We start from the raw sequence: 22,909 nt of genomic DNA, 5'->3' as shown, positions 1-22,909 counted from the left end.
TAAGTCTAAATCACATATTTATGAACGATAAAGTTTTAATCAAACATATTTATAAATATTAATCTCCAATTCTATTATTAAATCATAAAAATTATGATTTTTTTTTAAACGAACTGATATGCAATTGGTGCAGAATAAAGAAAAAAATATCCGCATTTTATAATAATGTCTGGAACTTATCCAATTTGCCAATATTAAAAGTAAAATTATTCTTAACTCTCAACGTCAGGGATAAAGTTGCATAATTTTACACGTTAAGGATAAAATTGCTCATGGCTGTAAATGTTATGGGTATTTTTGCAACTTATCCAATTTGGTATATAAAGGAGTACAGTAATGTTTTAGGGTTCTTGAGTTTTCTTTCTCATTACCGCTTCCATCCACTCTCTATCTTCGTTCTTTCTCTGTTTTCCATTTTCGGCTCCACTGTCTTCTTCAATCCTCTCTTCCCCAGTTCTCCATCTCTCACCGACCGTGAATCGCCTCAGTTCTCCACCGCCTCACCTCAACTGAACTCGTAACTGCTATAAGGTGGGTTATCTCGATCTTTTTAATTTATACATCTGCCTTAAATTAGCTTTCAAAAATTCAGTAGAAAAATTGAAGTTCTAATTCGAACTTTAACTCTGTTTGAGCTTCTTTATCTTCCTCTGTTTAGCTCAAAATCTTCATTCATTTTTCATCGTAATTTTATAGAAAATTTATGCATTATGGTTCTGTAATACATAATTACAGATTATTTTCAGTTTTTAGTACATGCATGATTTGATTGTTATCATTTATAAGTGATATCTGTTGAATAGCACAACAACACTTCCAACACAGGGTTAATGTATTTCTTTGTGTTGGAGGAACAAATAATTGTCCCAGGTAGCGCATGTTTCCATCTTGCTTTTAATCTGGCTTGTCTTATAAACGTAGATTATTATGTTTTAGGTTGCAGAAAATTGGGTTTTTTTTTTACCAAGGATGGCCACTTCTGAGTTGCAATTGATCAATGGTGGGTTTTTTCAAAATGGTCTGTCATGCAGCAACATTCTAATGTGAATATTTTTTTCTCCGGTTCCTTCATTTCCTTGTTTGGTCTTTTCTACAACTTAAAATGACAATTTACCCTATAAGGTATTTCAATGGAAAGATTTTAGATTCACTTGGGCCAATTGTCCATAAAGTTATCTTTTGAATTTCTTCCATTGCTTTGTAGTTGGTTTTAGTGTTCATTGCAAATAACAAAAATGGCAATTGTAGCTTTATGATGTGGCTTGAAATATCTCTTATGCTTGCTGACATGAGAACATTCTAATTGCATGATAATGTTTTCTGTTAATTCAATCCTCAATGAGGAAAAACATTTTGCTACATGCTCTCTGCTTCTATCTGTTCCCCTATAATATTATAAAGTTGTGTTTAATTATTATGGTCTTTGAATAACTTATAGGTAAAGAGTGTGAGCTTAGTGTTATCAACCTCTCTGCTTCTATCTGTTCCCCCTATGGCGGTGAGTACTTGTTTCCTTCTTTCTTTTTCCCCGTGTTTCTGTTCAATTTGCTTTAAATGCTTGAGCACAAAAAATGGTGCTTGCACTTTCATCTGTCTAGTATGTAATATCAGTTCCTCTCTGCCTGTTCAGTGAGAGAATTAATATGCAAATGATATTTGTGAATGATAGTTTTGTTCTGGATGTGCAGACGATTCCAGTTAACCCTAAGCCGTTCTTGAACAACTTGACGGGGAAAACTGTTATTGTAAAACTCAAGTGGGGAATGGAATACAAAGGTGAGTCCACCTATTTGTTTTGCTTTAACCTTTTTCCAATTTTCATTTTCTTTTATGTCTTTGACCTTTTGCGCGCTTGCTTTTCAGGGTTTCTTGCATCAGTTGATTCGTACATGAATCTACAGGTACTCATGATTTCATTTGTAGTTTCTTTGCTGGATCCTGTGCTAGCTTATTTTTATCCAAATGCAATAGACTTAATACTCAATGAAGTCCTGAACTTTTAAATACATCGTTGTTTAGTAGTTTTATAATGTTATGAATGTTGTTCTTCTAACCATAACATCTGCTAACAAGCGTATCTTATTTAGTGATTATAACTAAATTATATGTCCAATATTTAAAATTTACCTGAACAAGCAACATAAGTATGACTTTGGTTTAATTCTATGACAAATCAGTAAGAGAAGTGATTTTTTATTTTATTTTTTTTCCTGTCTCAGACAACATCCTAACCTCAACCCCTGTTATTTTTAAACAGCTGATGTAACTGAAATATAGCATGTATACATATATATTCTGGTAGTCAGTTTACTAAATTGAGTAAAATTTTGGTACTAACATGGTTTGGATTAAATTGATATAATTAAGAAAACCAGCAAGCTGTAGCCCTTTTTTGGTCATCAATACCTTGCAATCTGCTGGATTTTGATTGATATGTATTTTATAAGATAATTGCTACTTGGTATACTGATACAGAATGCTAGAAACAAAATAAAGGTTAGTTTGGGAATTAGAGGACACTTGGGGGTTTTACTAGCTGGAGTTTGTTATGTATATGTTTTGGTGAGAGGTTTTATGAGCTTGAGGTAATTATGTGCAAGGATTGCTGAGAGATTTGAGCTAGTACATATAAAATTGTGGGGAGTAAGAAGGCAGTGTAGTCTTTTTGGGAAAATTTATATTTTATCTCATCTTTGAGCTGGGAAGGCACAATGCTCTGTGGGAGCACAAGTGCTTCTGTTCATCTTTCTCTTCTTATTGTTTGCTGACTACTTTTCTATTTAATATTGTTCTTGTTTCCATTTCCTAATCATATTGGTTTGGAAGTTCATCAATATAAGTTGTATTTCCTATATGAGTTTGGCGAGTTGTTTCCTATCAAAATATTGTTTTCTAACCTTTAAGAACCAATGAATTGTCATATGCAGCTGGGCAACACAGAAGAATTTGTTGATGGACAATTTATTGGAAATCTTGGAGAGATTTTGATCAGGTAACTTGAATTAAACACCTCCTGTTTTCAAAATTAAGCACACGTTGTGGATGTTAACCTGAAGTTTATAGGATAAACTTCCATGACAGAGTATACAAATTGCAATTACAAGTAACATGATGTTGAAATTCAGATTAGATATGAAATTACTTAACATGCATCTACCAAATGAAAATCTCTTCCATGAGGCTATAAATTACTAAATGACTCCTCCTTTTTGCAGTGGGTGGGTTATCCTGGGTTAAATTCCTCCCATATGCCAGATATTGGTTGAAATTGTTAGGATTGGTTGGGTTTATGGAATGACAAAGTGCTTCCCCCATATTATTGACCCAGGAAAATAACATCTGCGGATGGTTTTATAAAAGTTTAAGCTATCCATGAATATGTAAGGAGTGTTGTGTGGAAGTCTAACAGAGTACTTGATTCTTTTATGTTCTTTGGAAGACTGAATAATGATTATTGTTATATTTCAATTTTTGTGTGTCTCCCACTTGCAGATGCAACAATGTTCTTTATCTTCGTGGTGTCCCAGAAGATGAAGATATTGAAGATGCAGATCGTGATCAAGCGGACTGAACTTGAACAATTAAGCAGGACTGGTAGTTTAATCTTTAGGCCAATTAATGATGTTCCTTATTTGATGTTCAATGCAAATGTTGGCCATCGTACACTTGCTCAAGTTGTATCTTGGAGATGTTTCTTGTGAAATACTGACAAAAAAGATATATAATTGGATGCTCTAGGATAACGTTCTGCCCTAATTGTTTTTCACTGTCATGTAGTAAACATAGTATGTGAATCATTATTTGCTGCTTGATGCTAAGACTACTTATAATTCTAAACCGTGCCTTTTTTTTTTTTTTGGTTCTATTTACATCACTTGGTTACCGGCCTTTAATATTTAGGCATAAGCATGTTGGTTTTCAGAAGGGTGCCTATTCTTAAAATTGATACTCGATGACCATGTATTATAATATATGCTGATATATATATATATATACACATATATATATATATATATATATATATTTTTTTTTTTCAGAATCATATATACTGAGATATGATATAAACATTGAGTTGTTTTTTTTATATTTGGCACATTGAGTCGGTAATCAATTATTTTTCTGATCTTTTAAATATTATATGATAAGGCTATTGATAAATTATTTTTGAACATAATAAGTCCCTCTTGGACGGTCAAGTTATATATGTAATGTAAAATATCATCCCCTGCTTTTCCATTACGCCATATTAAGCCCCTCTTGTATTATGTTTCACTTTCTATCCTTATTACTAAATTCCGGTGGAAGTTTTTCCACAAATGAAAATTGATCAATGTGAAATGATAACTTGTAGTTGATCCAATTGTTTTTTTACTGTTCTCATGAACATTTAGCATCCTTGTTCGAATAAGTGCATTACATTTTATTAATAGAAACAGACATCTACATTGATATATTTACTAAATTGAATTGCAGTGGATAAAATGTTTCATCCTAATTCGAATAAGTGCATTGCATTTCATGATAGAAACTGAAATCAACGCAGATATATTTGCAGAATTGAATTGTAGTGGGTAAAAGTATTGATCGTCCTGCTATGAAAGTAAGTTTAGTGACATTTAACCAGTTTAATGATATTTAACCAATTATAGTTGGTTTGAGTGGTTGAAGCTGGATTTTTGAAGTTTTAGTGTACGCAGAAAACTTTAATTGAATAGTGTGATGAGATTCGAACCGACAAATGGTACAAATTAAAAAAAAAAAAGTTTTGTGAAAATTAGAGTGGTAATATATTAAGGCCATATTTGGTGGAAAGAGTTTTGGTGTAAAATTAAACTTTGACCACTTTTAAAAATTTGATTAGTAAAAACTTTTAATAGTAATGTTTAATGAAAATAGATTTAAGGAAATGGATTGTGCTCAAACCACTAATTAATTTGAAAAAGCTGGTGAAATAAGCTTTTCCCAATGAATGAAAGATTGAAATATTTGTATTAAAATAATATTGTCCTAATTACTATTTTTATGTATTAATAAAACGGTTCCGCTAACCTATGCCATAAGGCATAGGATAAGACATAATTAATACATTTTTTTTTTAAAAAGATGTTTAGTTTTTCTAGGTAATCATATGCAATTAATAAAACATAATTAACTCACTCATTAGAATTTTAATAAAAAAACTCATGCATATATGGGTAATTAATTTATTAGTCCATATATTTTGATAAAAACATACTGTTTAGTCACTGTGTTTTAAAAAACTCACTGTTTAGTCCATATATTTTAAAAAACACACAGTAAGGTCCATAACCTTTTTCTCGATGACTTTAACGTTTTTCTTGGTGAACTGTTTAGTCCCTACAGTTTTCCTAAACGGTAAAAAATTTAACAAACAGACGGAAAGACTAAACAGTTCATCGAGAAAAAGGTTAGGAACCTTACTGTGTGTTTTTAAAAATACGAGGACTAACTCACTCATTAGAACTTCAATAAAAAAAGGGTAAACTTCAAATAAAACCCCTGTGGTTTCACTAATTTTCAGATAAAGAACTGTGGTTTACTTTTTGTCAAAATAAGGATTGAGGTTTCAAACTTGGATTAATGCTATTAAAACCATCTTTAACGACCTGAAAATGAAAATTTTCAAGAATTAAAATTGTTCAATGTCATATTTTGTATGGAACTACATTTTCGATTTTCGAAAATCATATTTTTCGAACTTTCTCTTTCTAAACACTAACTTTCTCTCTCTTTACCAAACATCATCTAAACAATCTCGAAATAAAAAAGTTGAAGAATTAAAGTTGCTTAAAATATTAGTAGTTCTTAAAATATATCATTTTTGAAGTCGTCAAAGGTGATTTTAATAATATCAATTGAAAAAGTCCTTATTTTGTTAAAGTTGAAAACCTCAATCCTCGTTTTGACAAAAAGTAAACCACAATCCTTTATCTAAAAATTAGTGAAACCACAGGGGTTTTATTTGAACTTTACCCATAAAAAAACTCATGCATATATGGGTAATTAATTTATTAGTCCCTATATTTTGATAAAAACACACTGTTTAGTCCATGTGTTTTAAAAAACACACAGTAAGGTCCCTAACCTTTTTCTCGATGACCTTAACGTTTTTCTTGGTGAACTGTTTAGTTCCTACAGTTTTCCTAAACGGTAAAATATTTAACAAACAGACGGAAAGACTAAACAGTTCATCGAGAAAAAGGTTAGGAACCTTACCGTGTGTTTTTGAAAATACGAGGACTACTCATTAGAACTTCAATAAAAAAAACTCATGCATATATGGGTAATTAATTTATTTAGTCACTGTGTTTTAAAAAACCACACTGTTTAGTCCATGTGTTTTAAAAAAACACACAGTAAGGTCCCTAACCTTTTTCTCGATGACCTTAACGTTTTTCTTGGTGAACTGTTTAGTCCCTACCGTTTTCCTAAACGGTAAAAAATTTAACAAACAGACGGAAAGACTAAACAGTTCATCGAGAAAAAGGTTAGGAACTTTACTGTGTGTTTTTAAAAATACGAGGACTAACTCACTCATTAGAACTTCAATAAAAAAAATCATGCATATATGGGTAATTAATTTATTAGTCCCTATATTGACAAAAACACACTGTTTAGTCCATGTGTTTTAAAAAACACACAGTAAGGTCCCTAACATTTTTCTCGATGACCTTAACGTTTTTCTTGGTGAACTGTTTAGTCCATACAGTTTCCCTAAACGGTAAAATATTTAACAAACAGACGGAAAGACTAAACAGTTCATCGAGAAAAAGGTTAGGAACCTTACCGTGTGTTTTTGAAAATACGAGGACTACTCATTAGAACTTTAATAAAAAAACTCATGCATATATGGGTAATTAATTTATTTAGTCACTGTGTTTTAAAAAACACACTCTTTAGTCCATGTGTTTTAAAAAACACACAGTAAGGTCCCTAACCTTTTTCTCGATGACCTTAACGTTTTTCTTGGTGAACTGTTTAGTCCCTACCGTTTTCCTAAAACGGTAAAAAATTTAACAAACAGACGGAAAGACTAAACAGTTCATCGAGAAAAAGGTTAGGAACCTTACTGTGTGTTTTTAAAAATACGAGGACTAACTCACTCATTAGAACTTCAATAAAAAAAAATCATGCATATATGAGTAATTAATTTATCGCTTAATCTAACCTGTGCCATAAGGCACAGGTTTATGTATTAATTATGCTATTAAAAAAAAGAAAAAGTATGATCTAGAGGTATTAATTACTTTCCTTTTTCGGTAAACCTCCAAAATTCCACCAATATATGTAGGGTAATTAATTTATTAGTCCTAATATTTTGAAAAAACATACTGTTTAGTCCTCGTATTTTAAAAATACACGGTAAAGTTCCTGACCTTTTTCTCGATGAACTGTTTAGTCTTTCCGTCTGTTTGTTAAATTTTTTACCATTTAGGAAAACGGTAGGGACTAAACAGTTCACCAAGAAAAACGTTAAGGTCATCGAGAAAAAGGTTAGGGACCTTACTGTGTGTTTTTTTAAAACACATGGACTAAACAGTGTGTTTTTTTAAAACACAGTGACTAAATAAATTAATTACCCATATATGCATGAGTTTTTTTTATTAAAGTTCTAATGAGTAGTCCTCGTATTTTCAAAAACACACGGTAAGGTTCCTAACCTTTTTCTCGATGAACTGTTTAGTCTTTCCGTCTGTTTGTTAAATATTTTACCGTTTAGGAAAACTGTAGGGGACTAAACAGTTCACCAAGAAAAACGTTAAGGTCATCGAGAAAAAGGTTAGGGACCTTAGTGTGTGTTTTTTAAAACACATGGACTAAACAGTGTGTTTTTGTCAATATAGGGACTAATAAATTAACGGTCCGGCTAACCTATGCCATAAGGCATAGGATAAGACATAATTAATACATTTTTTTTTTCAAAAAGATGTTTAGTTTTTCTAGGTAATCATATGCAATTAATAAAACATAATTAACTCACTCATTAGAATTTTAATAAAAAAACTCATGCATATATGGGTAATTAATTTATTAGTCCATATATTTTAATAAAAACATACTGTTTAGTCACTGTGTTTTAAAAAACACACTGTTTAGTCCATATATTTTAAAAAACACACAGTAAGGTCCATAACCTTTTTCTCGATGACCTTAACGTTTTTCTTGGTGAACTGTTTAGTCCCTACCGTTTTCCTAAATGGTAAAAAATTTAACAAACAGACGGAAAGACTAAATAGTTCATCGAGAAAAAGGTCAGGAACTTTACCGTGTATTTTTAAAATACGAGGACTAAACAGTATGTTTTTTCAAAATATTAGGACTAATAAATTAATTACCCTACATATATTGGTGGAATTTTGGAGGTTTACCGAAAAAGGAAAGTAATTAATACCTATTAATTAGCATAATTAATACCTCTAGATCTTACTTTTTCTTTTTTTTAATAGCATAATTAATACATAAACCTGTGCCTTATGGCACATGTTAGATTAAGCGTTTAAATATTTATATGTATTAATAAAGATGCTAGCTAAGCATGTATATGTAACGTTTTTTTTTTGGAGGTGATTAGGAATATGGCATTAAACATTAATTTATAACAAGAAAATTGTTTATAATACTACTGATAAATACAAATATTTTTTTTGAAACAAAGATATAGTATTGAATCAGAAGAGATTGTCTTTACAAAGAGGCTCAGCCAGCCAATTAGGAATAGAAAACGAAACAAAGACACTAGCATGGGAAATGGCGTTCCTTGCAATTGTATGGGAAGCACCGTTTGCTAGTCTCGACATATAAGACACAGAATAATCTTGTCTATTTTGCAGGATCGACTTACAGTCTTGGATAATATTTCCGAGATCCGATCGGTCCACGGAATTAGCTTGCACTTTATGAATGATGACTTGCGCGTCGCTCTCGAAGATTACATTAACACAGTTAAGAGATTGAGCCCACAACATTGCCTCGAGCAGTGCTAGAGCTTCAATTTTGCCCGGTTCAGTTCGAAACAGATATACTTTGCTCAGGCATGCCATGAATGTTCGATCTGAACTTCGCAAAATCGCTCCGACACCACTCGCTCCCTCTTCAACAAAAATTGCGCCATCACAGTTGCATTTTACATATCCCGCAGGAGGTCTGGACCAACTCGTAGCACCTTGGTTTCTTACCGTCACCTCCCTCCCGCGATGTCGCTGATGTCGCTGCCAATCTTCCAGATAGGACCGTGCAGCCATTAACGCAGGATCAGGTAATTGCAATTTATCTTCCCAGACAACTCTATTACGCTGATTCTATATAGTCCAGGCCGTGAGCGCCACACGACATGCAACTGAGGCAGACGCCGAGCTCCATATCTGCAACAACGAATTACCAAAATAATCCGACCCAAACATATCCATATCAATTCCCATAATCATCCAACATTCTTGGGCGTACACACACCCAACAAAAAGATGAAAATCGTGTTCAACATCCTCTTGGAAAATTGGACAGTGTATAGGTAACACTACAAGAAAACAGATTTATTGTGGGGAAAATATTCCCCACAGAATATCAAAGTTTTGCCACTAAAACCCTTTTGTGGCGAAAAAAATTTCGCCACATGATCGCCACTGTTAGAGCGACGTTAAAGGTAAGTTTGGCAAGACAATCTGTTCCTTGTTGCAAGACAACCAGACATAACCTTCCACAGAAACGACTTTATCTTTGGTGGCAGAGGCAAATTCCACATTTTCAACCAACCATCATGGCTGTTACCCGGGTCTTCGATGGCCTGTAAAGCCTGATATCTTGATTTGCACGAATACTGTCCATTCTTGGAGTAATACCACATATAAGAATCAGATGTGTGCCTTACCGGGGGAATTGATTTCAGAACTTCAGCTGCACTTTCAGCAGACAAGCATGATAAAATCTTTCCCCTATCCCATATTCTCGTACCTGGAATGAAAAGAGAAGCCACATTTTCATTTTCATCAACTATGTCAACAAGGGGCTGCGCTAGAAATGGAGCAATAGTACCAATCCAGGGATCTTTCCACAGCAACACGGTTTGACCGTCACCCACCCTCCAACGTATCCCTAACTTCAGAACCGAAACCGAACGCCACACACTCCCCCAAACCATACTGGGATTATTGCCCAGTTCAGAGGAAAGGAAAGACACATTAGGACAATACTTTGCTTTGTACATTTTACTAACCATTGTATGTGGATTCGTTAACATTCGCCACCCCTGCTTCCCCAACAATGCCAGATTGAACTGTTGAAGTTCTCTGAACCTAAGGCCGCCACACTCCTTTCTCCTTGAGAGCCGTCTCCAATCGAACCAGTGAATGCTTCTTTTTCCATTTGGTTTTGAACCCTACCAGAACGAGTTCATAATACGTTGAAGTTCCACACTTAACAATTTGGGCAGAAGAAAAACACTCATGCAAAAAGCTGGAAGAGCTTGTGCTACTGCTTTGATAAGAACCTCCTTTCCAGCTGAAGAGAGGAACCGATGACTCCAGCTGCCCAGCCTTTTCCTTAACCTCTCCTTCAAAAAGCTGAAAATTTCCTTCTTACTTCTGCCAATAAGAGATGGGAGGCCCACATATCGCCCCGTGTCAAGTGGTTGAGTAACCCAGAGGATCCTCTTGATAGCCTGTTGAAGATCATTGTGTACATTTGGGCTAAAGAAGATGCCATATTTGTGGAAATTGACCGCCTGAGCTGAGGCCGCTTCATATCTGCAATTTTCCTGCTTTCCTCCATCGAGGCCCTGAAAAATAGAAAACTGTCATCTGCAAAAAAATAGATGAGTCACCACAGGGGCCTGTCTGGAAATTTGAGACCCATGAATAGACCCCTCCAGTTCAGCTCGAGAGATTAGCTTTGACAACACTTCGGCGCACAGGATAAATAGATAAGGAGAAAGGGGGTCTCCCTGCTTAAGGCCTCTCTCGGGCTTGATTGGCCCCACAAAGTCACCATTTACAGATACAGAATATTCAACCGTGGTTACACATAGCATAATCCATTCAATCCACCCTTCAGCAAAGCCCAGCCTGTGCAGGATCGCCCTAAGAAATCCCCAATCGACACGATCATATGCCTTACTAATGTCCAACTTCAATGCAATTTCCCCCACTTTACTCATATTCTTCCTCTTCATATGATGCAAAGTCTCAAAAGCAACCATAATGCTATCTGTGATTGAACGGTCATGGACAAAGGCTATTGATTTTCAGAAATAATAATTGGCAGCACTCTTTTCAATTTATTTGATAAGACCTTTGGAATTAGTTTATATAACACATTACAAAGGGAGATGGGGCGAAATTCATGCATACCTTCAGGCTTATCAACTTTGGGAATAAGAACAATGATGGTATCATTCAAATTAGCAGGAAATTCTTTTCGATCTAGATAACCAACACATGCCCGGACCACTTCATCACCAATAGATTCCCAAAAATGCTGAAAAAAACCAGGACTAAGTCCATCAGGTCCAGGAGATTTGTCAGGATGCATTTGGAACATTGCAATTTTGAACTCCTCTCTTGAAAACGGAGCCATAAGATCTTGATTCATCTCAACAGAAATGGCTTGGGGAACCACATTTACTAGATCATAACTAGCATTAGCAGGTGAAGCAAATAGCTTGGAAAAATAGTCTTGCGCAATACCTTGAAGTTCAGATGTACTTTCCACGAGCAGCCCCTCTCCATTTCGCAGATGGCGAATTTTGTTTTGCTGCCTCCTTGTCTTTACGCACGCATGAAAAAATTTAGAATTTTGGTCGCCACCTTGCATCCAAATTTTTTTTGCACGCTGACGCTAGTGAACTGCTTCTGCTTCCAACAACATATTCATATCGCGTTTAGCCCAGGAAAAACGATCCAGGCTATCTGCATCATCGAGGTCCGCCAACCTCCGTATCTGTTGTTTGCACCTTTCCAACCTCCGACGGTACCGCAGTCTATAATCTGATCCCTATTGCTCCATATGACTCACACAAGCAGATAATTTATCCGTCAGATTTTGCCTTACTTCACTAGCCCATCTCTCGCGAACCATAGTGCAAAATTGGCTATCCAGTAACCATTCTTGCTCAAACTTAAAATTTTTGTTCCCTCTACTCTCGCCCCTTTTGACCACTTCTAATAGGATGGGCGCATGGTCGAAGTACGGCGACACTAGAAGCCAGAGTCTGTGATTCAGAAATCTCTCCTGCCAATTATGAGAAACCAACGCCCTATCAAGCCTTTCTCGCACCCAATACCTGGTGCCATGATTGTGTTCCCAAGTAAACCTGCCCCCATGAAGCTGCAAATCTGTAAGGAGGTTCTCCTCCATTGCCTCCTTGAATTGTCGGATTAAGTACCCTGGATAATCAGCCCCTCCCCACTTCTCATCTGGTGTAAGGATGCAATTACAATCGCCTATGATCAGCGTCGGAAGAATAGAAGTCGAACAAAGCTGATTCAACAAGTTCCAGGAATGGTTATGATGATTCCTATTTGCAAAGCCATAAAACCCAATCATCCGCCAATCCCCTCTCTCCTGATCCTATATCTGAACTTCAATATGATGTAATGAGTAAGATAAGACCTGTATCAGACAACTTCCTCTCCAAAAAATAGCCAAGCCCCCACTTCTCCCTTGACAATCCACATTAAAGGCTCCTGCAAAACCAAACTTCCTCTTCAGACTTTCAATGCACTGCTTAGTAACCAAAGTTTCAATTAAAAAAACAATTTCCGGTTTGCTTGATGTGATTAGCTCCCCAAACGATCTCACTGCACGAGGGTTACCCAACCCTCGGCAGTTCCAGCTTAAGAAATTCATTGCCATCGGTGGACCCGATCCTCAGGTCTCGCCGCTTCAAATTCATGTGAAAACACCGAATCCGTTTGGATTATGGAAACAGGTGAATTCAATTGTTGAGTAGCCAAAGGAATCATTTGTTCCTCACTACCTTCCTTCAGCCCCTTCGTTATATTTACCTCCACCGAGGCTCTCCTTCTTTTCCGGTCATCCATCAGATCTAACCCCTCCTCTTCGACGTCGATAGACATATTCACCAATCCTGACCCTTCGGAGTTGTTTGCCTCCCCATTAACAAGTTGCGCTGTTTTGGTCTGTCCCCTAGTACTGAGAGTTGGAATGTTCTCCTTATCTACTCCCAAAATCAATCCACTGACATTCCTGGAGCCACTCCCAGGCTCTCTTAACCACTTATTTGCCACAGCTTCACTACCTCTGCGCAGTGGTGCTTTAAACCATTCCCCCCATTCTCTTTTAATCTCTTCCTACTGTACCGTAAACAACTTCTCACAAAACCTCTCAGTATGCCCAAGCAACCCGCAAATATAACAGAAATTGCCCAATCTCTCATACTTAAATGTAATATAAGCCCACTCTGCAGTACCCTTTCGAATCTTCTTAACACGTTTAAGGGGCTTCCTGACGTCGATCAGCACACGGAGCCTCATAAATTGCCTGCGCAGACTTGCATTATTGTTCATGTCATATTCTTCAAATTTCCCCAGGAAATTCCCGATCTGCTTGCCGACAACCTCTGACATGGAACCAATAGGGAGATCATAAACCTGCACCCAAAATTCTGCTTCATTCAATTGTACCTCTTCTGGAGATGGCTCATCCTTTCCATTCGGCTAAGACAAGTAGGTGGTTCTCCTGATATAACACGTGATCTATCCACCTCATGAAAGAATTCAAAAACAAAACGATTGTTAAATAAGAAAATAATATCAATATCCTTATTTACCATTTCACACAATCAAATAATTACAAATTGGTAAACAATTAAATTTTATCAAATAAATTTACACATGCTAAATTCCTCCGGAACAATCATTTACCAAAACGTTATTGTGCATCCTCTATATGGGCTTCGATTTCTAGTAGCTTGAAATTCGTTATCCACCATTCCTTTTGGATTATTGGGCGAGTATCAAAGCTATGTTTTTTAACTGATCGCTAGATTGTTCCTTCGGTTACAGAGCGTTTGAATGTGCCAGAATGGCGGTTGGTTCACCTAATTGAGCCTTTATCCAATTTTTTTATTGGATACCGGTTGGTCTGAAGTTCTGTCTGTCCTTTCTTCTATTACAGATTCTATTCGTGCAGTCTCTCTTGGGGATATTGAAGCAGACCTCTGTTCTGGCAGTTGGGTACTTCTAGCAATTTCTCTGTCAAAGAGTGTTCTAAACCTCGTTCCGAGTGGGCTTCTTTTATGTGGAAGGAATTTCTTCCCCCATCACGGTCGATCCAAACTTGGAAGGTAATCCTGGGGCGCCTTCCAACTACTGATCTTCTTCAACAGAAGGGAATCACCATGGCTTTTCGGTGCGCACTTTGCCTTGATGATGTTATAAGCCACTGCCATTTATTTGTATTTTGTCCATTTGCAAAGGTTATTTTGCAAGCTCTTACTGGCATTTTTCAAACAAGGCTTGATGTCTCTTCCACTCTTTTAGCCGTCATTAATTCTGATACAGCTACAGATCTCGGTATGCAGTTATTTACCCTTTGGCAGAGTTCCATTAACGTTGTCGTTTGGGTTATTTGGTATATGCGTAATGAATGCATTTTCAATGACTCTCAACCTCAACTTGGGGCTGCTCTTCGACTCATTTGGCAGGCTATTAGAGTTGTGGGAGGTTTTAAGATCGGGACGATGGTGAATTCATGGAGAGAGAGACATGTCTTGAATCTCTTCTCTATTCCAGGGATTTCGCGACGTCCTTGGAGGTCTGCTATGTAGTCTGGCAACCCCCTCCCCCTAATTGGTTCAAGGTTGATAACATTGTGATATTATCTCAAGGATCAAAATGGATATTTGCCTAAAGAACGCCACGTGTTGGTCGCCTGATATAAAGGAATTCCGCGGCGTATCGAAGTAAAGTGATCTAACGGGCGGATCACCTAGGACTCGCCAAAAGAGACCCGCGGGCGAACCTGTGACGCGAATCTCCATAAGCTCTCAATCTGCCATTAGAACGGCTGCGCCGATCCGGCAATAAAGACCATTAATGAGCTATCAATTAGCTAACCGCCAACTTAAGGGTAACCAGTAACCGCCATTAATGGAGACTTTCTAGTTACTGAAGGTTACAACTTCATGACTATATATAGCCTACGTCTCTGGCTATCAAGGTACACATTCACTTACCCTTTGTCAATTTAGTTTGCTCTCTTGTTCTTCCTTACTGACTTTGGCATCAGAGCTTCCCCCCGTCGAACCCAACGACGCCCCCACAGGGATGGAAGCTAATCAGAATTTCTCCCCAAGTCATCAATTGGTGCAGTGAGCGTGGAATCCTTAATCAAATAAAGGGTTTTTCGTTCACTTTAAAAGGACATGGCAAATGGGGAACCGAACCCCACATCGGGGGAAGAAACACCATTAGTAACACCATCGAGTCAACCTATAACTAGTGCTGGACGTGCTGATTCAAATGCTCCCACAACACAAGCTGAAAGTAGTATGCCCCCAGATGCATTCATCAACATGTGTGCAGAAGCAATAGGAAAGGAATTTGGCTCTGAGATGGGTAATCGCCTACGGTCATTCATGACCATTCCTCTATTTTGGAGCATGGCGCCCACGTCTACGATATCTTCATGGCCCCAGATGACTCTAGGACCAAACGCCCTCAATTCTTCATTTCTCCAAGCTCACAATACAGAATCCATGGTAACTTCCACGGCGGCGCTTGGGGAACTACCGCTCAATCGGGAATTATTCCCTACTGGCGCAGGAGGAAGTCAAAGGAATGATCAGACTCTTCCTGGCGGGTCTGCAAGCCACGGGATAAACCTAGGCGGATCAGGTATCCCAAGGCGACCACGGTCGAATCTCTCCTTGGGTGGATCAGAAGGGCGAAGGCACAAAAAGCGTAGAAAAGAGAAAAGTAGGCGGTCCGAATCACCTTCGCTTCGGAGACCAAGATCCTCCCGCAAAGGTAGATCACCCCCATCTACTGGACGTAGACAAAGCAAAAGGCCAGTAGAGACACCACGTTCGAATGGGCCACCGCCACCGCCACACCAAGGGGATAATGGGCACATTCCTTCAGGAGGCCATGGAGGGGGTAACGGTCAAGCTCCCCCGGGCGGACAGGGTGGAGGAGGTGGAGGTGGAAGAGGAGGCGGAGGCAGACGATCACTATCGGATCTGTCTTCTGGATCCAGCTCTTCATCTTCTCCAAGTAGATCCCCATGGAGAGGACGCCCAAGGGCGGGTCCAGAAAATTTTGATGATAGAGTTCGAGCTGCGGTGCTTCGCATGAATGAGGAGAATGCTCGACATAATCTATTCGCCAATCGTGATTCGCCCTTTACGGCTTGGATCGAAGCGGAGGAAACGGATAGGCATTTTAAAATACCTAATCTCCCAATATACACGGGTGCTGACAACCTAGAGGCCCATGCTAGAAAATATCGAATACTGCTTCGCCTTAACCGTGCAACGAAACCGATGCTGTGCAAAATGTTTATTACCACGTTAGGAGGTCCCGCTTATGACTGGTTCCAGTCTTTACCTCCCGGATCGATAAACAGTTGGGATCAACTAAGCAGAGAGTTTTGTGCTAAATTCGCCGGCTGTATCCCTCCAGTAGTCAAGTCATGGAAGCTTTTTAAATTGAAGCAGAAGGCGAACGAATCCCTTCGACAATATGTAAACACTTTTAACAAATTGTGTATACAAATCGTTGATGTGGATATCTCCATGGCAGTGGAATCTCTGATAAAGAACACAACATGTAAGAGTTTGCAGGAGGATTTAATTCGAAAGAAACCCAGCAGCATGGCAGAATTGATGGAACGCTGCAAAGACTTTATGGAGGTGGATGACATTCGCCGCGAATCATTATCGCCGCCTAGAAAGGACAAAAGCGAATCTCGCCACCGAGATAGAGAAAAGGACAAGCACCAAGACTCCTCCTCTAGAGGCCGGCGAAGGGGTTCTAAGAACAAATCGGCATTTGTCACGTCCTTCACACCTCTCAATGCCTCTAAAAGCGAAGTACTCATATGGATAGAGAACAGCCAGCACAAACGGAGCATTTCATACCCCGAACCCAAAGGGGGGGAGTACACCAACACTGGTAAAAATCCCAAAAATTATTGCAAATACCACAGGAAAAATGGCTATGACACAGACGCATGTTGGGAGTTAGCCCGGGAAATAGAACGGCTCATCGAGAGAGGCAATTTGGACCGGTTCGTCCAAAATGATGGCAAGAAGGGAGATGGTGATAGATCCAGAGATGATCCGAAGAAGAAAGGAAAGGGGACCATCAATGTCATAGCAGGCGGACCTGGGTACCAACCTGTACCGAAAAAGGCAAGAACCACTGCTCTTGACAAGGCGTCACTTAATCGCCCTTTTGCAGATGTCGGCCCGAAGATCTCCCCTCATACGGATGCCTTGGTCATCACTACGATGGTGGAAGGCTAGGAGATGAAAAGAGTGATGATCGATACTGGGAGTTCATGCAATGTCATCACAAGGGGAGCATTCGCCAAACTAATGGTAGACCCAATCCAGGTGGAAACCACCATAGTGGACATCCTGGGAGTGACAGGACACACCATTCGAACAAAAGGCCAGGTCACATTAGATTGTGAGTTAGTAGATGAGGAACAAATCTGGAAAGGCGATCTGGAATTCTCCATCCTGGATGGCCAGTTAGCCTATAATATTATCCTTGGGCGACCCTTTATCTCCGAAGCGGCGGCCCTTATCTCCATACACCACTTAACTCTTTACATCCCCACGGCCAAGGGAGGTGTAATGATCAGAGGGAGTCAAAAGGTAGCTCAGGAGACATATTCGACATCATTAATGATTCGCCCCAGTCAAAGGAAGAAGACGAAGAAGAACTCGTCACAATGGCCTTGGGCGAAACGGAAATGTACCTCATGGCGGATGAAAAGCAGGTACGGATGGCTAAAGGGCTCAAAGGAGAAATTAAAGAAGCAATCACCAAGGTTCTCCATGAAGCAGAAGACGTCTTTGCTTGGAAGGATAAGATCCTCCCCGGGATTAGTCCAGATGTGATCACTCACAAACTCAACATCGACAAAGATGCAGTTCCGGTTGCCCAAAAGCGGAGAAACCATGGCCTAGAAAGGCAGAAGGTGATAGAGGAGGAAATCACCAAGCTCCAACAGGCGGATGCCATTGAAGAGGTACTTTATACACAATGGCTGGCGAATGTAGTTCTAGTCAAGAAAGCGGGCGGATCATACCGCATGTGTATTGACTTTACAGATCTCAATAAAGTTTGTCCAAAAGACAACTACCCTTTGCCGTGTATCGACATCCTCGTAGATGGAACTGCAGGCCACACTATGTACTCCTTTACAGACGTAAAGTCAAGTTATCACCAAATCCCTATGGAGCCTTCAGATAAAATCAAGACCTCGTTCGTGACTCATCAAGCCACTTATTGCTTCAAAGTCATGCCCTTTGGGCTTAAGAACGCAGGTGCAACCTATCAACGAATGATGAACAAAATATTCGCGGAAAGCAAAGGTGATAATTACTCCGTCTATGTAGATGACATGATCATCAAGAGTACCACTATGGAAAAGCATGCAGATGATGTAAGGGAGGTACTGGGCGTACTTGTAGACACTGGGGTCGGAGGACCGATGAAGAAAAATTATAAAAAGGGATCCAAATCAGTCGATTGAAATAAACAATGAGTCGGTAAAAATAATAAATAAAAAACGTTGTTCGAAGGAACCGTCGAGACCGGCTTGATTGAATTCGAAAATTTAATCGAGCAACGGTCGAATCGGTTCCGCGAATGAAATCTTAAACCGTCTCGCCGAGTTCGGAGTATTTCGTGCCATTTTCTTATTTCGGATCAATAAGGGTTTTGTTTTAGAACTCGAAAAATAAAAAGAGAGTTTTGTAAAAAACCGATTTTATAAAAGCTAATTTTATAAAATCGGTTTTGGATAAAAATCATTTTTGATAAAAATCTTTTTTAGTTTTGGTTATTTTAGGTGTATTTTATTTATTTAGTTTATTTATTTTTTTATAAATGCGGTCCCGTCGGGGACCGCTATTTTCGTCACGGGTCGTTAAACGGCCCGTGACGTGGGCTGGGCCGCCCAGGCCCAGCCCATGGCACTTGGCTTCGGCCAAGTGCATTTTTGTTGTACTTGGCCGAAGCCAAGTGCAAATTTTGGTATTTTATATATAAAAAAAAAAAATTTAAAAGTAATTAAAATAAAAATGTTGGCAGCTTACCCTTGGCTCCAAGCCAAGGGTGAGCTGCCAACCTTTGCTTGGAGCCTACCTTGGCTCCAAGCAAAGGTAAATTACTTTTTTAGGGCTCTATTTGCCTATAAATAGGATGGAGCCCAAGACAATGGGGAGGCGAAATTGAGACTCGAACCCCTGGCAAATTTCACCGAGACCCGAATCCTCTTAAAAAAACCAAAAAATCCGACTCTAAAATACTAATCAATCGACTTGATTTGGACTCCGTTACCGATTGAAAGGTAACAATCCGAGGAACTAGACCCATTTCATTCTTTATTACATTTTTATTGTTTAGATCTACTTATTTATTTGTTTTTGCACTTTGATTATTTTGATTTGTTAAATTAATTTTTCGTTTTGCATTTGAACAATTTTTTGGTTTTGGTTTTGAAATAAAAAACTTCGTTTGGATCCCAATACGAACCGTGACCCGATTTAAGGGTAGTTCGGGATCCAAATGTCGTAGATCCGTGTGTTTACAAATGTTTTGAACCATTGTTTTCAATAAAACGTCGTTTTAGAATCCTCCGTTACAAGCCATGACCCGATTTGGGTAGTTGGGGGGCTAAAATGATAAAATAGACTAGATCTAATATTTTTTATAAATCTGAAACTTCAAAATGACTGTTTCTGATATTTTTATCTTTTTGTTTTATTGTGTTTTGGGTCTTTTTCTGAATTTTTAAATAAATCAGGGGCTGATCCTGATATTTGCCATTATATATATATATATATATATATATATATATATATATATATATATATATATTTATATTTATATATATATATATATATGGCGGGGTGATGGGTGTATTTAGTTTATCATTATTATATAATTAGTTATTTATTTATGGATTTTTTTTATAGTCATTATTTTGGGTTCATTTGAGATTCTTAGTTAAAATAGGGACTGTTTGTGAGTTTTTCTTTATACCTTTTTGGGTTATTAAGTCTTTATTAATTATTTGGGTATGTCTTGGTGGGTTGAAATATTGTAAATATAGGGATATGGGTATGATAGGATACTTAATACATTTTATTCTCAATTTTAGGGTTGTTATATTTTTGGGTATAGATGAGGTTGCTTTTTCTATCTTTTCATTTTAATTATTTTTGGGTTAATTAATTAATTGATATTTTTATGGTATTAGCATTTTTGAGTTTATTAATATTGAGGGTGTATTTACTTGATTATTTTTGGCACATTTTATGCACAAATACTATTTTGGGGGTGTTTTGGGTCAAATATTAGTTTTTCTATCTATTAATATTATTTAATATTTTCACATATTTTTATTTGGATTAAAGTACAATATACATAGCCATATTTTTACTCTTATTTATACACATATATATCTATAATATATATCATTCCTTTACTCTATTTTCATTATTAACTTATAGTTATAATTATTATTTTTTATTATGTGTATATTTACTAGTTACTCTTATTCTTAGACTATATAAGTATATATTTTTGGGTAATTATGGACTAGGTGATTTGTGGGTCTAATGGGCTATATATTGTAATTACATTCATGGGGTTTAATTAGATAAAGAGGGGCTCAAGTCTAAAGGGAGGAGTTAAAAGGTGAAAAAGGGGGTTTTAATTTGAGTTTTTAATTAAAAAGTACTCTATAGGTTTTTCTAATAAATAAAAGATTTCGGGTTCGTTATCACTTTCAATTGATTTCCAAAATATCACGTTTTAAAACCTTAATTCGTTCCAACGGCGGATTAAGCGAATCTTGTAATTAAAATCGTTTTTCTTTCTAAATAATAGAGTTTTGAATCGTTTTCCAAACTAAACGGTTTTGTAGAAAAAGAAATGGACTTGTATGCTTAATCACGTTTTTTGTTAAAACTTCTTATCTCACGTTTTCAAACGCTCGAGTCGTTCCAACGGCGATTCGAGTCGATGTCATGTAAATTAACGGGGTTTTGAAACGTACCTAAATCGTTCCAACGGTGATTAAGGTACGGACCATGTAAATAAACTCGTTTTGTGGAATGAGTTTAGCTTAGAGTTAGTGTATAATATGAAGTATAAATCACACTGTAAAAAATCAATTCTCTCTTCTCCCCCTCTCTCTCCTGTATACTTTAAATTTATGCAAAATGGGTGATTCTTTACTAAAATGGCTTTCAATAACATGCTCAAAACGGTTTTCAAAGCGAGAAAGAAAAGGTTTCAAATGAATTTTAAACTTAAAGAAATATGCGATTAGTCTGTTATCGCCTAACATGCTGAGTAGGAGGCCGGTGGTTCATAACCGGGCGATGTCGGGGTGCCTAGTAGCCTTTCTCCGAAAAGAAGCTAGCCTTCTCGGCTCGTACCTAAGTTTCCCGAACCCTCACCGGTCTCCCGCAAGGGATCGGTGTTCATTTTCCCATTCGTGGGTGGCGACTCTTCCATACTCCGAGCTCCGGTCCTGCCGAGCAGCTTGATTCCACGATTGGTTGCTTTCGGCGCCAATCACCGCTTACGTCGCTATGAGGTGTCCACCCCCCGGTCCGCCCGGGCGAGGCCGTTCGGCACCTTGTCTAACAGTACTCCGACGTCACAATATTAAACTGAACCCAGAAAAATGTACCTTTGGTGCAACATATGGAAAGTTCTTGGGATTCATGATTAGCCAGAAGGGAGTGAGCCCAAATCCTGACAAGGTTAAAGCCATTCTGGAGATGTAAGCCCACGGAATATCAGGGAAGTGCAACGCCTTAACGGGCGGATCGTAGCCTTGGGCAGGTTTATCTCTTGTTCGGCCCGCAGATGCCAACCCTTTTATGAGGTCATCAAGAAACAAAAGGCGTTCGAGTGGAATGAGGATTGTGAGAAGGCCTTCGAAGGAATCAAACGGTTTCTCACAGAACCGCCTTTAATGAGTCGGCCCTTGAAAGGTGAGAATCTTTATATGTATGTCTCGGTTACAGATAAAGCTGTTTGCACGGTCATGATAAGAGAAGAGGATGGCCAGCAGTATCCAATCTATTACGTGAGCAAAGTATTGAAGGATGCTGAAACCAGATATTTCAAACTCGATAAAATGGCTCTAGCCGTTGTCACCACAGCAATCCGCCTTAGGCCATACTTTCAGGCTCATACTGTCATAGTTCGAACAAACATACCCATGAGGAAGGTATTGCAAAAGCTGGAAACTTCAGGCAGATTGATGGAATGGGCAATCCGCCTTGGAGAGTTTGATGTACGATACGAGAGCAGATCAGCCCTAAAAAGTCAAGTCTTGGCAGACTTTGTGAATGAATTCACTGAGGAGGGGATGAATCTCCCTAAATCTCAAGTCGAGGAATGGACGATGTACACAGATGGAGCTTCCTCGGCAGAAGGAGCTGGTATAGGCATCGTAATCACAGGCCCCCAATATATAAAACTAAGGTACGCAGCAAAATTAGATTTTATTGCAACCAACAATGCAACAGAGTACGAGGCCTTAATATTGGGACTGCGCCTGCTGAAAGAAATCACTCCCGAGCGGATCGTGATCTATAGTGATTCCAAGTTGATGGTCAACCAAGTGATAAAAAATTACGAGGTAAAGGATGACGTTCTGGCCAAATATGTTG

General features: G+C 38.1%; 1 protein-coding gene across 1 annotated transcript; it reads left to right on the top strand.

Annotated features, from left to right (window-relative positions):
* Positions 1 to 346: 346 nt before the first annotated feature.
* On the top strand, positions 347 to 3,810 carry LOC136234530 (probable small nuclear ribonucleoprotein F). The gene is made up of 6 exons (XM_066024121.1): positions 347 to 531; positions 1,439 to 1,498; positions 1,689 to 1,776; positions 1,864 to 1,901; positions 2,928 to 2,992; positions 3,493 to 3,810. Exons 2-6 carry the CDS (start codon positions 1,493 to 1,495, stop codon positions 3,569 to 3,571), a joined length of 276 nt encoding a protein of 91 aa, XP_065880193.1. The 5' UTR covers positions 347 to 531; positions 1,439 to 1,492; the 3' UTR covers positions 3,572 to 3,810.
* The last annotated feature ends 19,099 nt before the right edge of the window (positions 3,811 to 22,909 follow it).

Source organism: Euphorbia lathyris, chromosome 1 (assembly GCF_963576675.1).
Source record: "Euphorbia lathyris chromosome 1, ddEupLath1.1, whole genome shotgun sequence".
NCBI lineage: Eukaryota > Viridiplantae > Streptophyta > Magnoliopsida > Malpighiales > Euphorbiaceae > Euphorbia > Euphorbia lathyris.
The sequence above is the reverse complement of the archived record's forward strand: the minus strand, read 5'-3'. Positions and strand labels throughout refer to the sequence as shown.

Coding starts and splice junctions, on each gene's coding strand:
- LOC136234530 (XM_066024121.1), top strand. Junction 1,777..1,863: donor GTGGGGAATGGAATACAAAG/GTGAGTCCACCT, acceptor CTTGCTTTTCAG/GGTTTCTTGCATCAGTTGAT. Junction 1,902..2,927: donor ATTCGTACATGAATCTACAG/GTACTCATGATT, acceptor TGTCATATGCAG/CTGGGCAACACAGAAGAATT.